Source organism: Rhinopithecus roxellana, chromosome 3, assembly GCF_007565055.1.
Source record: "Rhinopithecus roxellana isolate Shanxi Qingling chromosome 3, ASM756505v1, whole genome shotgun sequence".
Classification (NCBI taxonomy): domain Eukaryota; kingdom Metazoa; phylum Chordata; class Mammalia; order Primates; family Cercopithecidae; genus Rhinopithecus; species Rhinopithecus roxellana.
The window spans coordinates 124,544,909-124,566,623 of record NC_044551.1 but is presented as its reverse complement, the minus strand read 5'-3'; the positions used below and the strand labels follow the sequence as shown (position 1 = coordinate 124,566,623).

The window sequence follows — 21,715 nt, the reverse complement described above, 5'->3', positions numbered from 1 at the left end:
TTTTCCAGTGAATATATCCAGATCTCCATTAGTAACTCCACCGTATTCTCTTCCTGGATCAGGGGTGAAGAGAGAGAAGAAGTACTTACTTTACAGTAAGGGAGAAAAGATAGGGCAGTGAAAATGTGCTCGTTAAAACTTAGGTGGACGACCTGACATATAACCTCTTCATAATTCAGTCTGTGTCTTCTGTAACAATAGTTCCTCGCTCACCCCACAGCATAGTTTAGAAAGAAATTTTAAATAAGATGGCCATGCGTTATTTTTACTAAAACTTCTTCCTGTATTTTCTTCTGACCCTAGTATGTTAAATAATTTTATATAATAAACTATAAATTGAATAAAGAAAATAACTATTTTTAAATTTCTTGATTTTTTAAAATCTCACCTATGTAGTATAATCTATGATTATACTGAAGACTATTTATTATTAAAATATCTCATTAGAAGAAGATATATAGTATTATAGATCCTGTGGTTTTTGTCTCAAGTTTGCAAATAAAACTATTCACATTGCTAAATCTTGTACAGGAAACACCACAGACAGACTTAATTTACTTTTTGCTTTTTCCTTTTTGAGCATTAAAGTAAAAACCTGCCAAAGCGTCAAAAAAAAAAAAAAAAAAGAAAAGAAAAAAAAAAGGTTGTAGCTTCAGAAGAAGTCATATTAATTTTGGAAAAAAAGAAAAAATATATATATATATATACAAATCACAGCAATCACATTCTTCTTTGAAAAAGTCATCTTTTTATTTAACATATAAGACAGGATGCTCATTTACCTTGACGTAAAATACACAGCTGATGCACCAGATAAGATAGAATTATACAAAAATACCAAAGCTCTGACCTTCAATCAGTGTACAGGATATGCCATACACAGGACATTCAGAATGCTTTTTTACTCTCTCAGCTGTTTCTAATTATATCAGATTAAATGACTGTATTAATAAAATAATACATGTGGTTTGCATAATAAACAAGGCCAAATATGCTATCATTCTTGGTGATATTACCTTACCCATCTTTCCCCCTTCACTCTTTGCTCTTTGCGCCCTGATTTCTTTACAAAATGGGTTTAAATGAAGCATATAATAAATTACTACAGTCAACAAAGGTTATGCTTCTTTGTTCTTGAATGCAATCGAAACATTTTCTTCTAATGAGTTTATCCAATTAATGTCTTATAGAAATGCACATTCCCTTAAGTTATTCATTTTAGTGAGGCAAATAAAAAATGAGCAATGAAATATAACTTTATGTTGGATCAGGCAGAACAGTTTACTGGAGTGACGGATGTTTCAGGGCAGTAGTTCTTGTATGCAATATTTTCTTTTGCTAATAAAATGAATATAATTCTTTACACTGTTCATTAACAATTTTACAGTCTTACAGTAGTAATACACAGTATACCATTCTCCTTACAGGCCAATTTTTCCTAATAAGGAATGTTGCATCCTGAGTAATGTCAGTCAGTACCAGAAATAAAACAGTAAATGTTGAGTTCTCTTGTATAAAATGGTTCTTGAGTGAAGAGGGTCTGAGATGTTGCTGCATTAAGTGATTGTTTTTACTTGAATCCAAAGTGTTTTAAACTCCACGAAATTAGTCTTGGTTAATCTACACATCAGAATATACTTTTGCTCTTATTTAATCAACTATTTATGCAAAGTACATGTGTTAGTATTGTGGGCAGGGTACATGGGGTCTGAGTGGGCTTATTTTGAGGAGTAAGGATGTAGACATAAAAGAGAAATAGTCATCATCTCCCACTCCCTCATCCCCATTTTTTTTTCCTGTCTCTCAAGGTGCAAAATGCTGCAGCAGCATGACAGAAAGATTGTCACCTGGCACTGGTGCTGAGGAAGCCCCATATCATCTCCACTGTGCTGCTGAGAAGAAAAGTCAACTGGAAGGCAGAAGGAAGAGAGATCCTACAAATTGGCTCTGGCTCCTACTGCCCAGTCTCATAGCATTGAAATTCTCCAACCTGTGGGAGGAGGAAAATGCTAGGGAGTCTTGTATAAAGTTCTAAATTCATTAGCTACTGGGGAAAGCTTTTGGTATACGTAAAGTAGAGAGAGAAAAAAAATACTGATCTCAAAGCAAGGAGTCCAAAGTTAGGAGTGATGAGTCACCCTTACATAGTTTTTGGTATGGTAAAATATCAACGAGAAGCATTCCTGGGTGCCTGATGGAAGGTGCAGATCCTGGGGCATAAGAATGCTGGTGGGTTCAAGGGTTGAGCATAGGCCCTTTATAATGGGAAAAGGATCCATTCCCATTAGTTAGGAACTGGACTTCCTGGGTACCAGCTGCTACAGGGGACAACAGGGCTGGGGCTTAAGAGACTCCAGACGCTACTTCACATTTTCTTCTAGGTTAATGGTTAAAGGCTGTTACTTTGAATTTCTAAATTTAAGATTTAATTTTAACCTGAAGATCAAAGATGCTGACTTGTTCATCAGATTACAATGTTACAGTTTAACCCTATTTTTCTTATTCTCCCTAAGAGTGTTGTACAACAGTGCTTCCACTTAAAAACAGCAGCTTTTAGCCTTTTGTAATGTGTATTGGGTTTCCTTTCACTACAGTTAACAGAATTAACACCTGGTGATGGTTTCAGAAATTCTGTGTGAAAATGGTGTAGAATCAGCAGTCTGATTGGAAGGACTCACCTTGAAACTGTTTGCATTTAAAAGCCTGCTATTTAGAATTAAACTGCACATTTTAGTTATAAATACAGCATCCACTTGAGGATTTTAAGGCCCTTCTTCTCATTTTTTAGATGATTTCCATGGGTGAGGCTGGAGATTGTTAGGTGCATTTGGAGGGCCATTGAAGAGCTAAATCCTGCTAGCTTCCCCAGGCAGTTGCTGATAGCATCCCATAACAGTTTGTAAATGTCTTACAGATGTTCCAGCTTAGACGTATATTCTGCTTTGCCCCTCCTCCATTATACTGTGTGAACCCTTTAGAACACCACTGCAGAACAAAACACTGAAATCCTGTGTAAATGATTGAGTCACTGAAGCTGGAACTCAGAGCAAATGCTTTATTAACAGATTTTTCTCCAGTAGTCTTGAAAATCTCCCCTGGGGGAGAAAACTGGCAAAAGGGGGCCTGAGAGTTGTTGGAAGAAATGAAGAGTACATAGGATGCTATTTTGAAAACCTGATTTGTCAGAAACCACTTTATTTGAACAATAATGTGACTGCACCTGGCACATGAGACAGGCTCTGGGCCTGTTTCTCAATTTTGTGAAAAGCAAGACGGTCAGTTCCCATGGAGTAGATTGTAGCGTGTTGGACAAGGACATTCCCCTGTGTGAAGGCACACTCCATGGAGCCAGCGGGGCCACCACTCACAGTGTGCAAGCTGTGGCCTTGGAGAGAACATGGGCAGGGCTTCCCCAGCCTCTACTATACCCCAGCTTTACTCCGTTGATTACAACAATGGCACTTTTTTCTTTTGGTGTAAATATTTCCATTTTCCAATTGAACCTAGACTTTGATTTTATAAAAGGAAAAGAGAACATCCATATATGTAAATATCTACATGTGAGTGTATGTATATATATGTATATATGCATTTATAGATAAAATTATTATGGCTGCAGAAGCATCAAATTTTGTAAAAATATCTCTTTACTACAAGCCTCTTTTCAAGCACACTTATGACACAGAAAATATTCAGAGATTAAATTGCCCATGAATCTAGTGCTCAGAGGAAAATAGTTTGACACATTGGACCAATGAAGTTGAAATTTGATCACAGAAGTTAAAAATATTTACAAAGTATCATCTGTTGTAATGTGTCTCACTGGACTCTGGATTCCTTGTGAAAATGAGACAATTTTTTTGTGGCTGCTGTGTAGGTCTGATTTTCACTGTGGATCACCCTTTGTATTTTCCTTCTTTCAACTCCTTCCTTCTCCTGCAAGTTCATAACACTTTATTAATATCAAAAGAAGGTTATAATTTTAGAAATCAAAATTAAAGAATGGGTGTTGTGTAGCATTGTCTACTGGACTTTATATAATCAGTACTTTTGGCATGATTTAAAATATGATCATACTGTGTGTCATTGGATATTTATATAGACACAATATGTTCTCTATCAGTCTCTATCTATCTGTCTATCTGTCTGTCTATCTATCTATCGAATCTATCTATTGTGTAATCTGTCTCAGTGGTGTGCTGAAGTCAGCTCACACTGGTTGGTAAGAGCTGGCAGATACATTTCCAAGAATTTTGTAAGCTGATTAGGTTCACTTTGGTAGTTTGAAAATGAAGACAGAATATTTAGACCATGGAAATTGGCAAATGATACAAATCAGAGACTTCCTTTCCTTCCTGTGTTGTTAAATAATTTACCAATATACCATTGTAGTTTGGTCAGAAAAGAGAGTGCATACATGGTTCAGTTTGCAATGGGAGCAATAATCAACTATTTAGAATACCAAAGTTAGAGAAAAAGAAAGTTTTTGGCAATTTAGCCAATAAGTTTATAAATAGTCTTAAATATCATTTTCTAATTAAATGTTTTAAAAGTACATGATAGAGTCTAGTATATTTCTTAATCATTAAATATGTTTTATAACATTTGTACAAAGCTATTTTGAAACATCTGTTGACTTTTTTTAATCAAATGCTCTGAACTTGTTTTTTAAATAATTGTAGAACTATAAGTTAAACCTAAATATTAATAAAAATGAAACTATATGAAAAGCAGATGACTCAAACTTGTCTTGCAGGTATAGCTTTTGTGTTTATTTTCTGTAAACTCTGTTTTTTGGTGTTATCGAGCTATTTTTGTATTCAATTTATATGTGTGTCTGCACATGCACACACACACATACACACAAACCTTAACAAATTTTAATATTAGAGAAACAGGAATTCTGGTTCATGAAATAATTTACTTAATAACCAGGAATGACTTATGTTAAAAATTGTGCCAGACTTGTAAGTATCTCTGATCTGGCCAACAGCTCTTCCTCTCTTTTCTAAAAACTTCAAAATGCCCTCATTTATATTTTTTACCTTTCAGTTAACAATTTAGTTTAAAAGTGCACACTCATGGTTCAGTAAATGGCTTTGTCTAGTAGTCACAAATGCTGAGTATGAATTTCAATGGATCCGTTAGCTTTACTACTAAGAACTTGCTGAGATCAGAGCAGGGCTTCTGGGCAGGCTGAACACTGGGGGTGTGCAACATGGTAACTCCGAATAAGAGAAACCCTGAGTTCTACTGTGCAAATAAAGAACAAGTGGAAGGTATGATTTCTGAACCTGGTGATAGCGAAAATGAAGGAAATTCCAAAAGCACGTATTTCCGAATAATGACAGGCTAGCAAGAGGACAGCAAACCTCTAAAAAGAGGTTTTCTTTCTTCCAGCTACTGATGGCTTTGGCATCCCACAGGCACATCCCTTTGACCTTCAGGATCTTAGATGCAGATGTGGAGAGTCAAGAGGTAGGCTGACTCTGAATCTTCAGCTAAATTCTTTGAAAATTAGTTTGAAAAAAATAAATTTATAACATTTAATTTCTTTGTGGATTTGGTCCTTTTTGAACAAAACAGACCCCAGGAGTTTCTGGATAAATACATGTTCTGGTCTTGTTACAGGTTCTGGTAAATCAGGTGGAGAAATGGAGTTTTTGCAGAAATGTCAGCAAACTTTACAGCAGTAGTTCACACATGCAGCTACTATACATTCATTCATTGCTATTTTCCTAAGAAATGGAGCAACCTAGGAGCTTATGCTACAGTAGATTCCAATGAACCATAATGACTACTTCAAGAACAAAGAAGCACATACAAAGGTGTGATATCTTTCTGTTGGTTTGAGTTTTCAAACCTGAAATTCTTTAAAATATATTTCTGGAATTTTATTTAAATATTGATGCACTGCACTTAAAAAGCCGTGACTTCTTGGTAAAATGTAATACTGAAATGGAATACTGTCTTTTCACAAAAATAAGAAATGTGGTTGGAAATTAAATACCTTTTAAAAAATTAAAAATAAACACAATCTCACAGCTTGGGGGTTTGAATGAACCATGTACCAAGAAGTTGAGACAACTTCTTTGGGTCACATACTGGAACGCTTAGCATTCAAAAGCTGCTCAGTAAAGATAATTTCAGCATTTCAGTGGCATCTTTCTCTGCTGTCATGTTTCATTCAGAAGCCATTTTATCATGTCCCCCACATATGGCTTTTCATGACAAATCACTGTGATTCCACACAAAACTGCTTTAAGTGTTTTTTCAGTATAAAAGAGTTTTGCATTTAGAGCTCAATATCAAAATTAAGTATCTCCTGTAAAAGCTTAATTTAACCCATTTAGTATACTTGTTTTCAAATGAGTCTATCCTGATTTTCCATCCTAGATAAAATTTCAGCTCAATTTCAGTACTTTCCAATCACCTTGGGGCGGGGAGGAAACTTTTTAGGTATAGAATCCAACACAAAGATGCTAAATGTATTCTTTGTGACTTAATTTTCAGTCCATATTGTATATGGATTCTACCAAGGGAACGTGTTCTCATTTGGATCGGGAGAAATGATCTTTTTCAGGTAATTATTTTCTTGGCATTTACAAGTGCTGACTGTCATGCTGAACATGGATGTCCAACAGGAATCAAGGGGAAAAGCTTAATTTATATTGTTTTGAAAATAGATGTTTCTATGATCATAACAATCTTCTTATGTATTCCTTAAATATTTTGGATGGTGATTTAATACATAAACATATTTGTACAGGATTTTTTAAAAACACATTGTAATTTTGCTTACTCAACAAAAATGAGTAATTATGTAAAATATTTTTTATCATTTTATAAATTATGTCTTTTTGGTATTGTTTTAGGATAATGCATGACTTGTCATTTTCCAAATAATGAATCCCTGATGGATTACATAGTTATATGACTATGTCATGAATTATACATTTCTTGTCACATATTTGAGGCAAACCTGAGGATAGATTATTGAATAATTGTTATTATTTTCTTTTGTAAAATATTTCATTTCTCCATTTTCTTTTTCAGTGGTCTTTTGAAGAATCCAATCTGTTGAGAAAGCACAAAACATAACACAATTAACTATTTTAATTTAGGTAATAAATATTAATCCTTTTGGACAGAATTAAATTTAATAATGTACTGGCAATGCTGGACACACAACTAATATAATTAAGACATTTTCTCATTGACCTATTAATATTCAATGTCAAAAAATGACATTTATTAAATTGCTGTTTCTTTTTTATTTTTTTCTATTTTTTTCTTTTGAGAAAGAGTCTCACTCTGTCCCCAGGCTGGAGTGCAGTGGGGTGATCTCTGCCCACTGCAACCTCCGCCTCCCGGATTCAAGTGATTCTCCTGCCTCAGCCTTCTGAGTAGCTGGGACTACAGGCATGTGCCACCATGCCCAGCTAATTTTTGTATTTTCAGTAGAGACGGGGTTTCACCATGTTGGCCAGGATGCTCTCCGTCTCTTGACCTCGTGATCTGCCCGCCTCGGCCTCCCAAAGTGCTGGGATTACAGGCTTGAGCCACCTTGCCAGGCCGCTGTTTCACTTTTAACATTTTCATTGGTTAAATATATCATGACCCCTAGTAAAATATAGTATACATATTGAACTAATTAAAAGTTTCTGGGAAAATATTTTGGGCGACAAACAAACTGAAATTAGCTAGCATTGTCTCAACTTTACCATCATTTTTTTTTTTTTCTTCAGGAATGTGGCAGAGAAATTTCCATCAAATGATCGATGACCGTAAGTTGAGGTCATTAGAGATGGTAGCGAATCTGACAGGTATATTATGGCTAGGGCGTTAGGGAGATTTCTGAGTTGTCTGTATTAACTTTAAATGCATCAGGATGTCTGCTTATATAGATTTGATATAAAAAGCCTCTTGAAATTCACTGTGTCATTTGGAAATAAAAAATGAAGTCGTTGGCCATAAGAAAAATTTCACATTGTGGTGAATGGTGAGCCATATTTCAGTACGCTTTGCAATTTGGGGCATCATAAAATGTTATAAGTGCTGCAATTGTTTACCATTCTATAGAATAACAAAACTAAGTATGGGGGATAGAAGGGATCTTTGCAATTATCTAAACTAAAATGCTTATTTTTAAAAAAAGAAAATTAAGAGTCATAGATAAGTGTTTTTTCAAATTTGTACATATTTTTTAAATTTGAGAGAGGGCTATAATAGATCGAGCAAAGGCAAGGAGTTAATTCTTTGAAAGTGTGGTACCTCTATATCATTTTAATCACAAAATTATGGCAAATTATGCCAGGGAACGATGTATTTATAAAATAATTATTAAGCAACTGAGGGCTGAGAGGGGATAAACCCTCAAAAATATGCACTTTTAGGTTGGAAAATTTTTATTCAGGGCTTATGTCTTCTATTATGCCATCATCTAGGTGGTGGTAGATGAACAAAAGGTGGTAACAGAACAAATACACATGAAAACAATAAGTTTGTCTTCCCCAAATGCCAGCTCTCCTACATGTCTCAGGTTTTTTTATATGAGCCAACTGTTAAAGTTCCAGATTCACAAACCATTAGGCTTCTCAACTGGTGCCTGCATGTCCTGAGTCAAAAATAAACACACAAGGCTTCACAAAAGCAGGTGATGGATTCTAAGACTTTTTCTCCTTTTCGCTCTGCTTTGCTTCTGATCTCTCACAGATCTTTTTGCTTTTTTACAACACTCCTTGGCTTCTACACATTAAATGTTCTATTTTGAAATAACTTTTGTTATCTAAGCATTCCACCCAACCTATTAACATGGGTTTTTAAGAGAAGTTGAGTGACGAAGAGTGGAGATTAGGAGAATATAGTTTATAGCTTCAAGGTGGACTGGGCCAATCCTAGCCCAAATCTGAAACAAACAGTTTGCTTTCAGCCCCAACACTTTCTTTGTAGCGCTGGCTTTTCTTTTTTTCTTCGTGTGTTTGTTTCATGATCCCTTGTTCAAAACCCTATGGCAAAGGGTCTGATGAAATAATCTCTGTCAAAAAAGTAGGTGCTTAATGAATATAACATGGAATAATTGCTGAATAAACAAATTCACACTAATGTATAAAAGACTAAAAAGTGGTGAGATACCAGTCCCCATCCACACCCCCCAGAACATGTATATTGGATGAAGAATAAACCTTTAGGATTAATAAATAAATCATCATTTGAGGAACTTCAGGCATCATCATGACGTCAAGTTAGGAGAGAGGAACGTTCTGAATGTCTCATGGTTCCTCGTGGGCTGAAGTCATTCTACTTTATTGGATATGTTGGCCTGGCTGGGCATCTCCCCCAGCATGTAGTACCATATTTCAGGACAAGTTTCTCCACCTATTTAAACCTACTTCCCCTACAAGATTCCTCCCATCAATCATGAAGTGTACTAAGCAGCTACTAATACTTTGTCAAGCTTTAATTTTTGTCATGTGTACGACGAAGACAAAGATAGAAAGACTGTGTCTTTTGAAACTGAATCTCTGCTCTAAGAGAAATTTTTGGCCTGTCTCTCACACAGAGACTCAGACTTTGGAGTCCAATGAACCTCCAAAGTGGTGGGATTCAGGAGAGGAAGGAAGAAGGGACAGTCCTGAGGTGTCTGATCCAGATCTAGTTAGTATAAAAAAGATGTCTGGCATAAGAGTAGCTCTTCTGAGCCTACTACAACTGAATTCATGCTTCAGGGAGCTTCCAAATGAACTTTAAAATAAGGGGAAGTAGGATTAGCCTTCTTGATATAATGGAACTACTGAAAGTCTGAATCCAACTAGGGACCCTCATTCCAAAACCAAAGACAGTATTATGTGTTTCAGAGAGTTCATGACCCTCTTGAACAAAACCCAACTCCTGGAGCTCCAGAGTGAAGAGCTCTGTTCTATAGCCTGCAGCAGTAGGATATGTTGGAAAAAGAAAGAGCTCTGTAGATCATTCCTTGAATCCAGTCATTTACTAGCAAGTAATCGTGGGAGAGTCACTTTACTTCCCTTTGCTTTAATGTCCTCAGGTGTAAAACGTAGTTAAAATACTTGGTCAAAAAGATTGTTGCAAGGACACCAGAGGGAATGGAAGCAAGAGAGAACACGGAGTGATAATAGTCAGTGGTTTTGGCACAGAATTCAGATCCTTACTCTGAATCTCACTATGTGTCTTTGGGAAATATACTTAAATTTTATGTTCCTCATTTACAAGAGGAGGTTCGTAAGACCTCATAAGGTTGATATGAGTATTAAGTGGGAATGCTTAAAGCAGAAGTGTTTAAAACAGTTCCCTGCACATAGTAAGCATTCAGTAAGAGCTAGTTTCTTCCCTTCTGCTTTGGAATCACAGTTCTGATTGTTGGGCCTCTCAATGAAGTGGTTGAACTATTTCTACTGGGTAAGAGCACAAAGTTTGTCAAATGACCTTCTTTTGGGTCTACAATAATAATAATAATAATAATAATAATAATAATAATAATAACCTAAGAAGCTGTCAGAATGTATCAACACATCATTATCTGGATGAAATAATGCGCTTATTTTTACATTTATGCTTTTTCAGACTACTGACTGAAAAACAGGTAACTGAAATTTCCTATTTGTTTGTCTGAAACAGAGGTACAAGGCCAGAAATAACCTATTCAAATATCAGCTCTGGTTTTCCTCTTCTCCTGTCAGTGGTGTCCTAAAACTATACAGGTAAGTGAAGTGCTCAGAATAGAAGACTATGCCGAAAAAAATCAACAGTAACACTCTCTATTAGAGGTGCATATAAATGAAGAAACCACTTCCTATATTTCAAGTACAACTTTGACACAAATAAGCCAGGCCTTGGGTACCACACTGTGGCAAAGCTAGGTATTACACAGAGAACACTGATCCCTTATAAAGTAGAAGGAAGAGCTGGACATGGATATAGTGGAGAATTTTGTTTGGGGAACTTTGCTGGAGAAAAGCCGTGGATTCTATTTACTGAAATAAATGCCACTGACCTACATCTGGCTTTGTTTGCCGTCTCCTCTAAGACTAAGCCCCTCAAAAGAGGAAGTGAGTCATAGGAGAGTAAGAAAGGATAGGAACGGTTGGTATTTCAGTGGGAGAGAAACTTGCTGTTTAAACTATTTGATTAAATAATTATGTTGCTCAGGTAATAGAATAACTAATATGTAGCCACAATCTATATTTTTAACATAAGTTAACTATTTAACAAAATAATAGGTAAAATATAGGGGGATATTATGCCAGAATAAATACCTATTTGATATTTAATTGAAAAAACGTTCAACTTTGTATGGGATGTTATTCTCTATTCAACTTATCCCAAAAGCTGTCATTTCAGTTCTGCTTAATGCGAAAAGTATACAGCTTCTAAGAGTTTTAAAAATCATGTCTATTTCAGCCTAAGAAAAATATCTACATAAATATCCAGAGTTACTTGACACAAAATAGGTGGTTACTGACTTTTACCATAGAATTTGAAATAGGAGTCTGTGAAACTTAAAGACCTCCCCTCCATCAGCTGATCCCACACCCTCCACTCAGGCACACAATTTATTACATAAAATGTGCCATGTCTATTTAAACATTAAAGAATTATTTGATATTTAAGACACATAGAGATGTGTGACTAAAACAAGGCTTACGTTAACCGTGAATCTACTGCTTATATATCCTTCAATTGGCATAGGAATTCATTTTTCTTTTTCTATAAAAGACAGTTTTCATTGTTCTCTATTTATAAAATAAATACATACTTATTATAAAATTTTAATTGTTACAGACATATGAAAGTCCCTTATCGTCTTAACTCTAGAAAGATACTTTTGTGATTTTTGAATATTTATAACCCCAAATAAGTTTGTTTTCCTTTGCAAAAATTGGTTCAAGTTGTATGCAGTGTTTGAAATACACATTTTTCTTTTTTCTTTCTCTTAGTCATCATTTCAACATTTGTTTCATTGCTGTGATAATACTATATTACATAGTCTGAATAGATCATAGCTTATTTCTCCAGTTTGCTGTTGATGATTGAAATAGAGAGTCAAAGGAATTTTGGTGTTTACCTTCCACAGTGCTAAAATGAGCAGCATTAACAGCAATAATCCAGCAAAAGCACTCAGCAGGATGACCCATAATGGCACTCTGCCTGGTAGCCCATCTTTGGATATTTGAATAGCAAGCTGAAAATTATTAAACAAGATTGTTAACATGATAAACACCTATTAGAACTCCTGGAACACTGAGTTCTTGCAGGCTACAACTCTCTACCAGTGCATTAATCTCATTACTATATACAGAGAAAACAGTAAGTTTACATTAGAAAATGCCCTTCATCTAGTCTAAATCTCTAACCATGTCAAATTTATTATTACCAAAAGGTATTTATAATCTTATCCTTCAGAAATGCATACATAAAGAGTTAAATGTCAATGAATTGGAATGCTCAAGGGGAGGAGTGAATTTCTGTTTAACTCAGGGAGAACCAAAGTATTACGTGTGTTAAAAATTAATTAGTAGACTACTGTATTATCACAACAGCATTAATTTACGTTGGAATGTCACAGTTTGTTGTCATAAAAACCTGAGAAAGTCTCCTTATTTTATTTCTAGCGTGCTTCATTTTTTGTTTATAAATTGAAAGTATAATGCATAAATCTCAAGTGTATGGATAAGTGAATATTTGCATATATATTCACTCCCAGTGTGCTCTTCGTTATACCGCAATGTCTCTTTTACTTGACTTATCACTGAGTCCACATCTATAAAGCAGGTTTTAACTGAAGCAAACCTGTAAAATGGACCGCTTTTAGTGTTCCAGCTACTCAAGCTCTCTCAAGGTGGCACTCAAACCTCAATGAAACCTATCTGCTCTGTGTTCCATCCCTGGGATACTTGAAAAAAGTTAATTTAGGGTAGATATCAATGGCTAGTAATAGTTTGAGCCCTGTACTTGCCTTTAACAGTAACACCTCAATTTCTTTACCCAGAGGGAAGATTAGGGGGAAAAAGAAACCAACAGGGAGAGATTAAATCACTCCAGGTAGGTGACAGAGCTGGCAAGAATGTAGACATATACAGCATCAGACCATTATGACAGTTTCTGAAAACAAAACAATACAAAAACAAAACAAAACAAAACACAGACAGGGTTTCACTATTTTGCCCAGGCTGATCTCAAACTCCTGGGCTAAAGTGATCCTTCCATCTCAGTTCCCCGAATAGGCTGGGATGACAGACATGAGCCACTATGCCCAGCAAGGCAGACTTTAAACATATGCAAAACCATTCCCTGAACTTACAGACATGGAAACTGGAATCTAGATAAGATCAGTGACTTTCCTCAGATCACACAATTACAAAATGATCACTTTTAGTAATTTTATCAATATAGATACATTTTTCCTTTAGGATGAATGCAGAACAAATATTTCCAGGGGAATTTTTAACTAATCTATAGGGGAAATAAAACTAATTATAAAATTTTAACACATATATTCAGGAATCAAAATCACTTTCCAATATAAACCATACTGAAACTTTTTAGGTTTTAGTGAAATGTTGGCTATTCCATGTAAGGAAAAACTTTGCATTTTGCATTGCTTATGCTAAACGCTCTTTATGACATAAGTAAACATTATATGCATGTATTTTACTTTTTCTTGAAAAGTGTATATTTATCAGAAGTCATTGATACTGGAATAATTTGAAATAAGCAATTTGAAAAGAACATCTGAAAGTTAGGGAGCTTCCAAATTGAATTTCATGATTTACATGGTGCTGTTTATCCACATGGGACATTTAAAGTCTCCCATGAGAAGGAAGGAGATCATGCTGAAGTGCCTGCATGTGTAACAAGTATTTATTTTATTTTATTTTTTTAGAGATGGGGTCTTACTCTGTCACCTTGGCTTATTAATTTATAAAAAAGGACACGAGTGAAAAACTCAAACCTTTCTATTTTTACTAAGGACTCAAGTCCGAATTTGTATTAGGAAATACCATCTCATTTTTGTTTCAAATTTCTCAATGAAGTTTGAAAGAAAACTTTAAAAAATGTACATGTTTTCCTGTACAGTATAAAGGCACTTTTTATAAAGAAGTTGTTTTTTGAGGCTGCTCTTCAGATGTCAGCTGCATCTTATAATGTCAGCTTTTAAGGAGGAAAATTACAACTGCATCATTTGTTATCAAAGTGAAAGTAAAAACATCCATTCACCGTGATAGTTATAAGTGATAAAGTCAAACATGGCACGTGAATTGTAAATATCATGATTTTCCCAGTTTCTTACAAGGAAGAATAAGACTAAAATCACACTTGAAGCTAATGAAGTATAATTTGAAGCAAATAGTGTCTGTCACTTACTGAGAGCAATACCAGTCACTGCTTAAGGGACTATCAACAATTATAAAACATTATGTCGCAAAATTCAGAGTGAAATGCATAATGTTTTCAAAACTCATTGTTGCACTTACCTCTCTTTTTTGATTGCTGCTACTTAAAACCAGTGATGTATTTTCACTCCGAAGTTCTCCCCTTATAGTAAGATTTAAGCTGGAAAAATATGACTGAAAAGCAAATAGGATTTATTCTTAATATATTATGCTCATCAAAATGACAGCCAGTCATGTTTGAGTAGGACATTTACAAAAGCTAAGATTTTTCTGAGAGATTAAAAATTCCAATTTTGCTAACTTCCAAATGGAACTGGTAGTATCAAATAATAACTGTGCACTCATCCTCCCTCGTTTGCCACTGAAAATCCTTACTTAGATCCTGGTTATGGAATGAAAAAAATTTTAAAAAATATTTTCTATTGATTTATCATTAGAAAAAACAAACCTCAAACTGCCTACCTTTAATGTAGCAAGACATGTAACAGCTACATTCTGGTGATGAAGTTCATCTAGGCACTTATTTAGGATTAAAAATGAAATTGATGATCTGGGGGACAAGATGGCTAACTAGACACAGCCATCTCTCCCACTAAGAGATCCCAAATTAACAAGTAGACAGTATAATTTGGGCAGATCTGATCTCTAGGGAGAAAACACTGAGAGTGTGTGGAGAGGCAACACAGATGCTAAGGCTGAAGAGAGAGAAGCTGGGAACCCTGCATAGGATACCTGAATGCTTGGGCTACTTCCTGGCTCCAAATGGCTCCTGGAGAAGGGGTGAGGGAGGGGACTGAGGGACAGCTCACTCTCGCCACAGACATCTGGGATCTAAGCTACAGGGTACCCAACATCTCCAATGGATGTGTGAGCTGACAGGTGGATTTTCCCAGGGAGTAGGTAGAGACAGAGCTTCAGCTAGCGTGGAGCCCAGGAGCTTTCGTGAGCAGAGCAGAGACATAGGTGATCATCCCCTCGGACTCCCCATCTCCTTCAGGGAGGCTCTAGCCCCAGGTGACCACAAGCCAGGAGAGAGCAGGCTTTCCCCATGGGACTAGGGCATGTCTGTTCCTCAGCCTCTTGCGTCTGCCAGACCCTCCTAGAGTCCCTGCCTAACTGCCCCACAGGAGCATGTACACAGAGCAGTCTCTGCTGCCCAGCCTGGGTGCTGCGCCCCACCTGAGTACTTTCCCTGTGACCTGGGAGCACTTTGGATCCTCCACAGCAACCAGAGTTTGACTCTGAGCTGCGGGGTGTCCTGGAGACCCAGAGATGGTATGTCCAGCTCAGAAGTACCAGGCTGAGATCTATGGCTGGCACTCAAGGGGGGAGCAGCCCCCATCTCAGACCACTGAGACAGGTAACACACATGGATTTGTGGGCCAGTGTGGGCCAGCACTGGGGCATGACTCCCTCCACAGGGCTGGTTCGGAAAAGGTGTCACCTATCTCCCTGCCATGGCCTCTGCCCGAGGGAGCCTGTGGCCCAGAACACCTAACAAAAGAAGCATGTGTGCAGTGCCAGTGATCGGAGGAGGCCTCTCCCCACCCAATGCAGAGCACACCTGCAAAAATGAGCAAATATATGAGTGGCAAGACTGAGTAAGAGCCTATCTACTGCCCATTACCCTTTAGTGCCCTCTACTGGATCACTGCCCAAACAACAACATCAAAAATTAGTTTGTTAATAAACACTCCTGTGAGCATTCACCCACAAATAAAGATCCTGTGCAGAGCCTTGGTCCTCTGAAAGCATCCAAAAACAAACCCAAATGACCAAACTCAACTTACACCATAGTTAAAGAACATCAGTCCTCCAATGACAGCATCAAAATCTCATATATCAATACTAACCCTGAATGTAAAAGGGTTAAACACCCCCGTAAAATACATAGAGTAGAAAGATGGATAAAAAGACAAGGCCCAACTGCATGCTGTCTTCAACTCATCTCACAAGTAACAACACTCACAGGCTCAAAGTAAGCGATGGAGAACAATCTACCATGCAAATGGCAAACAAAAATAGGTAAATTCCTGGAAACATGCAACCTCCCAAGATTGAAGCAGAAAGAACATGAAAATCTGAACAGACCAATAACAATTTCTGAAATTGAGTCAGGAATTAAAAAACATATTAACCAAGAAAATCCCTGGACCAGATAAAGTCACAGCTGAATTCTAACAGATGTACAAAGAAAAGCTGGTACCAAATTGAAACTATTCCAAAAAATTGGAGAGGAGAGGCTCCTCCCAAACTCATTCTATGAAGCCAGCATCCTCTTGATACCAAAATCTAGCAGATACAAAAACATAAAAAGAAAACATCAGGCTAATATCCCTGAAGAACAGAGACACATTTTTAACAAAATACTGGCAAACTGAATCCAGCAGCACATCAAAAAGTTAACACATCATGATCAAGTAGATTTTTTTCCTGGGATGTAAGGCTAGTTCAACACATGAAAATCAATAAATGTGATTCACCCCATAAACAGGATTAAATGCACAAACCATATGATCATCTCAATAGATGCAGAAAAAGCTTCTGATAAAATCCAATACCACTTCATGATAAAAACTTTCAACAGAGCTGGCAGGTGGATTTTCCCAGGGAGTAGGTAGAGACAGGCATCAAAGGAACATACTTCCAAATAATAAGAGTCATCTGTAACTAATCCTAGACAACATCCCCAGTAAGACAAGGATGCCCACTCTTACCAGTCCTATTCAACCTAGTACTCTAAGTCCTAGCCAGAGCAGTAAGGCAAGATAAAGAAATAGAAACATCAGAATAGGAATAGAAGAAGTCAAGCTATCTTTTTTCACTTGTAATATGGTCCTATACCTAGAAAACCCTTAAGAGTCTGCCAAAAAACTCCTAGAATTCACAAATGACTTTAGTAAAGTTTCAGAATATAAAAGAAGTGTACAAAAATTAGTAGCATTTCTATACACCAATAATGTTCAAGCTGAGAGTCAAATAAAGAACAACTCCATTTACAGAAACTACAAAAAAGCACTGAAATATCCAGGAATACAGCTAACCAAGCAGGTGAAAGATCTCTAAAAGGCGACCTACAAAACACTGCTGAAAGAAATCAGAGATGAGACAAATAAAAGAAAGAACTTTTCATTTAATATCATTAAATGGCCATACTGCCCAAGACAATTTATAGATTTAACATTATTGCTCTCAAAGTATCACAGAATTAGAAAAAAATATTCTGTAATTCATATGAATCTAAAAAAAGAGCTCAAGTAGCCAAAGTAATCGTAAGTAAAAAGAACAAAGCCAGACCCATCACACTGCCTGACTTCGAACCCTACTATAAGGCTACGGTAATCCAAACAGTGTGATACTGGTACAGAAGAGCCACGTGAGCCAGTGGAACAGAATAGAGAATTCAGAAATAAAGCCACATACCTACAGCCATCTGATCTTTGATAAAGCCAACAAAAGCAAGCAATGAGGAAAGGATTACCTAGTCAATAAATGGTGTTGGGATAACTGGCTAGCCATATGCAGAAGAATGAAACTGGACCCCTAACTTTCCCCATATACAAAAACTAACCAAGATAAATTAAATATTTAAATATAAGACCTTAAACTATAAAAATATTATAAGAAAACCTAGGAAATACCCTCCCTGACATTGGTCTTGGCAAATAATTTTTGGCTAAGTCTCTAAAAGCAATTGCAACAAAAACAAAAATGGGTAAGTAGGATGTAATTAAACTAAAGAGCTTCTGCACAACAAAGTAAACTATCAATAGAGTAAACAGAAAACCTACAGAATGGGAGAAAATATTTGAAAACTATGCATCTGACAAAGGTCTAATATCCAGAATAAGAAACTTGAACAAATCAGCAAGCAAAGAACCACATTAAATAATGGGCAAAGGGCATGAATAGACTCCTCAAAAGATGACACACGGGTGGCCAACAAACATATGAAAAAACTCTCATTATCACTAATCATTAGAGAAATGCAAATCAAAGTCAAAATGAGGCACCATCTCATTCCAGTCAGAATGGCTATTATTAAGAAGTCAAAAAATAACAGAAAATGGTGAGGCAGTGGAGGAAAGGAAAAGCTTATACACTGTTGGTAGGGATGTAAAATAGTTCAGCCAGTGGAAAGCAGTTTGGAGATTTCTCAAACAACTTAAAACAGAACTACCATTCAACCCAGCAATCCCATTACTGGGTGTATATACCCAAAAGAAACTGTTTACCAAAAAGACACAGGCAGTCATATCTTCATTGCAGTGCTATTCACAACAGCAAAGACATGGAATCAACATAAGTGCCCATCAACAGTGGCCTGGATAAAGAAAATATGTACATATACACCATGGAACACTCCACAGCCATAAAAAAGAACAAAATCATGTCCTTTGAAGCACGATACATGCAGATGGAGGCCATAATCCTAAGCAAATTCCACAGGAACAGAAAACCAAATACCACATGTTCTTACATAAAGTGAGAGTTAGGCCTTGGGTACTCATGGATATAAAGATGGGAAGAGTAGACACTGTGGACTACTTGAGGGAGCTGACAAAACTACCTACTGGGTATTATATCCACTACTTGAGCGATGGAATTTGTACCCTAAACCTCAATATCCTATAAATATATCCATGTAACAAACCCATGCGTGTATACTCTCTGTATCTAAAATTAAAGTTGAAATTTAAAAAATGAAATTGCCAATATTAACAGTTAATGACATAAAAATAGCAACTTACTATGATCAAATTCAAAAATGGCAATGCCATATGTTCAACTAAATACTTCTTGAGAAACAAATAATACAAAATACAATAAAAAGTTTTAAAGTAGCTTATTGTTAGACAGATTTGGCTTTATAAGGGGTTAAAAATGTCTTCATATATACCTATATATTATAAAATTACATACATAATAAAAGTCTCATAAAACACAGTAAGTCTATGGTATGTGTTAGCTCTTTCCCTTGTTCCTGGGGTCAAAGGTTGCCACTTTATTATACTCTGCACATTAATTGAGTTCCAAATTATTAAGATAAGTGCAAGCTTTGGTACTGGAAAGGTATTTATGTCTTAAGGTACAAAGAAAAAGGATAGGAGAGATTGAAAAAAGTGTATCTCTCCAGAAGGGACCTTGGTGATATCTTAGTTCTTAATAGACAGGGAAGATGAGGCACACATAGCTGGTTAAGTAGAGCTGGGGCTTGCTCACATCCTCTTAGACTTCCAGTCTCACAGTCTTTCCAACAGCAGCATAGTGCCTTGCATATTCTAAGTGGTAAATGAATATGTATTGATAATATTCAATCAGTGCATAGAACAATGTAGTTACTTACTTTTATAAAAGTTGGTTTCCACAAGATAAGTGAAACATTCACTTGGCTCACGTCAGAAGGAGTGAGATTACATGTGATGGTAGCAAATTTACATGGATTGCAGTCCTGTTTAAATGTCCAGAGATACATATCAGTGTTCTTGCCATTTTATCAAATATACTATATTTAAATACTTCAGATGGTTTTTCTAGATTGATATCAATTTTATTCATTTGGAAAGCAAAAGGTAAAAATAGCACTTGTCTTAATTTACCAGAATTGTGCCTTGTTTGAGATGGTCAGTTGATGTAGTCATTTTCTTTCCAGAGTCTATACTGAAAGGATCCTCAAAGATATGGGGTCTGCAGTTTGCATTCTAGAAATGAAAATATTACATTTACTAGACAATGCCAGATATCAGAGGAAAAAATGACTTGCAGCAGTAGTGTGAAGAATCTGTGAATGACAGCTGTTGCCATATATTAAAGATCCATCTTTGTAAGTGTGCAGTATGGAAAAGGTTGCTGTGCACCAGTCATACATACATACATATCCACCCCAAGATAATATGTATTGTTACCATGCTACTCTTGAATTGTAATGGACACTAGTGAGGTTGTTATGGAAAAGAAAGAATGCTAATAGAAGTTACTATTACATGATTAATACACTCATTAATTTATTACTTTAATCAAAGATAAGCTTATGAATTCTATACTACAGAGAGAGAAAAACATTTAAAATTCTACTGATAAAATCAAAAACAACTGCCAGACACGGTGGCTCACATCTGTAATCCTAGCACTTTGGGAGGCTGAGGCGGGTGGACCACCTGAGGTCAGGAGTTCGAGACCAGCCTGGCCAACATTGTGAGACCCCCATCTCTGCTAAAACACAAAAATTAGTTGGGTGTGGTGGTGAGCACCTGTAATCCCAGCTACTTGGGAGGCTGAGGCAGGAGAATAATTTGGACATGGGAGGCGGAGGTTGCAGTGAGCTAAGATGGTGCCACTGCACTCCAGGCTGGGTGACAGAGAGAGACTCTGTCTCAAAAAAAAAAAAAAAAAAAAAAAAAGAAGGAAACAAAAACAACAAAAATACTTGTTCAATATTATGGCTCATGAAACAATTGAAAAGAGAGGGACCTTCATCTGTACTTACGTATTCATCCAATAATACTTTTTTTTTTTTTTTTTTTTGAGACGGAGTCTCGCTCTGTCGCCCAGGCTGGAGTGCAGTGCCCGGATCTCAGCTCACTGCAAGCTCCACCTCCCGGGTTTACGCCATTCTCCTGCCTCAGCCTCCTGAGTAGCTGGGACTACAGGCGCCCGCCACCTCGCCCGGCTAGTTTTTTGTATTTTTTAGTAGAGACGGGGTTTCACCGTGTTAGCCAGGATGGTCTCGATCTCCTGACCTCGTGATCCGCCCGTCTCGGCCTCCCAAAGTGCTGGGATTACAGGCTTGAGCCACCACGCCCGGCCCAATCATACTTTTGATTCCCTACACACCAAGGATAAGACACTCAGTCTACATGGAAGACGTAAGCAGACAACCCGATAGATGTTAACATATTATGTTTAAATGCTATGTTTATAAGACAGCTGGTTCTAGACTTCACCTAGTAAACCTTTTGCTTCCCCAGTACTCTCTATACCCTTGATAAAAGTTAATAAGATTAAAGTTTTCTAAGCAGCACGAAAAGTACAATTTTTTTTTCTCTTCTAGATTTTCACAAACCTGCCTTTTTGGATTATAGGGAAATTCCAGAGGCTTATTTTTTCTTTGCCCTTAGGAAAACATTTAAGTGGTCACAAGCCAATTAGCACTGTTGCTATTTCTTGATTTCTGAGAATACTTTTAAAAATGCATGAAAAGACAGATTTTCAAATTCTGAAATCATGCACACATTAATTCAATACTTATGGTGATTTTTTTGTTTTAGACACTAAACCATAATGAACTATCATATAGTCTC

At 36.5% G+C, this 21,715-nt stretch overlaps 1 protein-coding gene across 3 annotated transcripts in view; it reads right to left on the bottom strand.

Annotated features, from left to right (window-relative positions):
• Nucleotides 1–728: 728 nt before the first annotated feature.
• The window catches only part of ITGA1 (integrin subunit alpha 1), a 328,522-nt gene continuing 307,535 nt past the window's right edge, over nt 729–21,715 (bottom strand). For 2 of the 3 annotated variants that reach the window (XM_030927043.1, XM_030927042.1), the window contains exons 25-29: nt 20,015–20,116; nt 19,762–19,866; nt 14,496–14,588; nt 12,086–12,202; nt 3,042–7,077 (exon numbers count right to left, since the gene is read on the bottom strand). In XM_030927043.1, coding sequence (XP_030782903.1) covers nt 7,033–7,077; nt 12,086–12,202; nt 14,496–14,588; nt 19,762–19,866; nt 20,015–20,116 — 462 coding nt within the window. In that variant the 3' untranslated portion in view covers nt 3,042–7,032. Of the gene's footprint in view, nt 7,078–12,085; nt 12,203–14,495; nt 14,589–19,761; nt 19,867–20,014; nt 20,117–21,715 lie in introns of all 3 variants that reach the window. The other variant, XM_010386058.2, reaches the window with a different exon arrangement.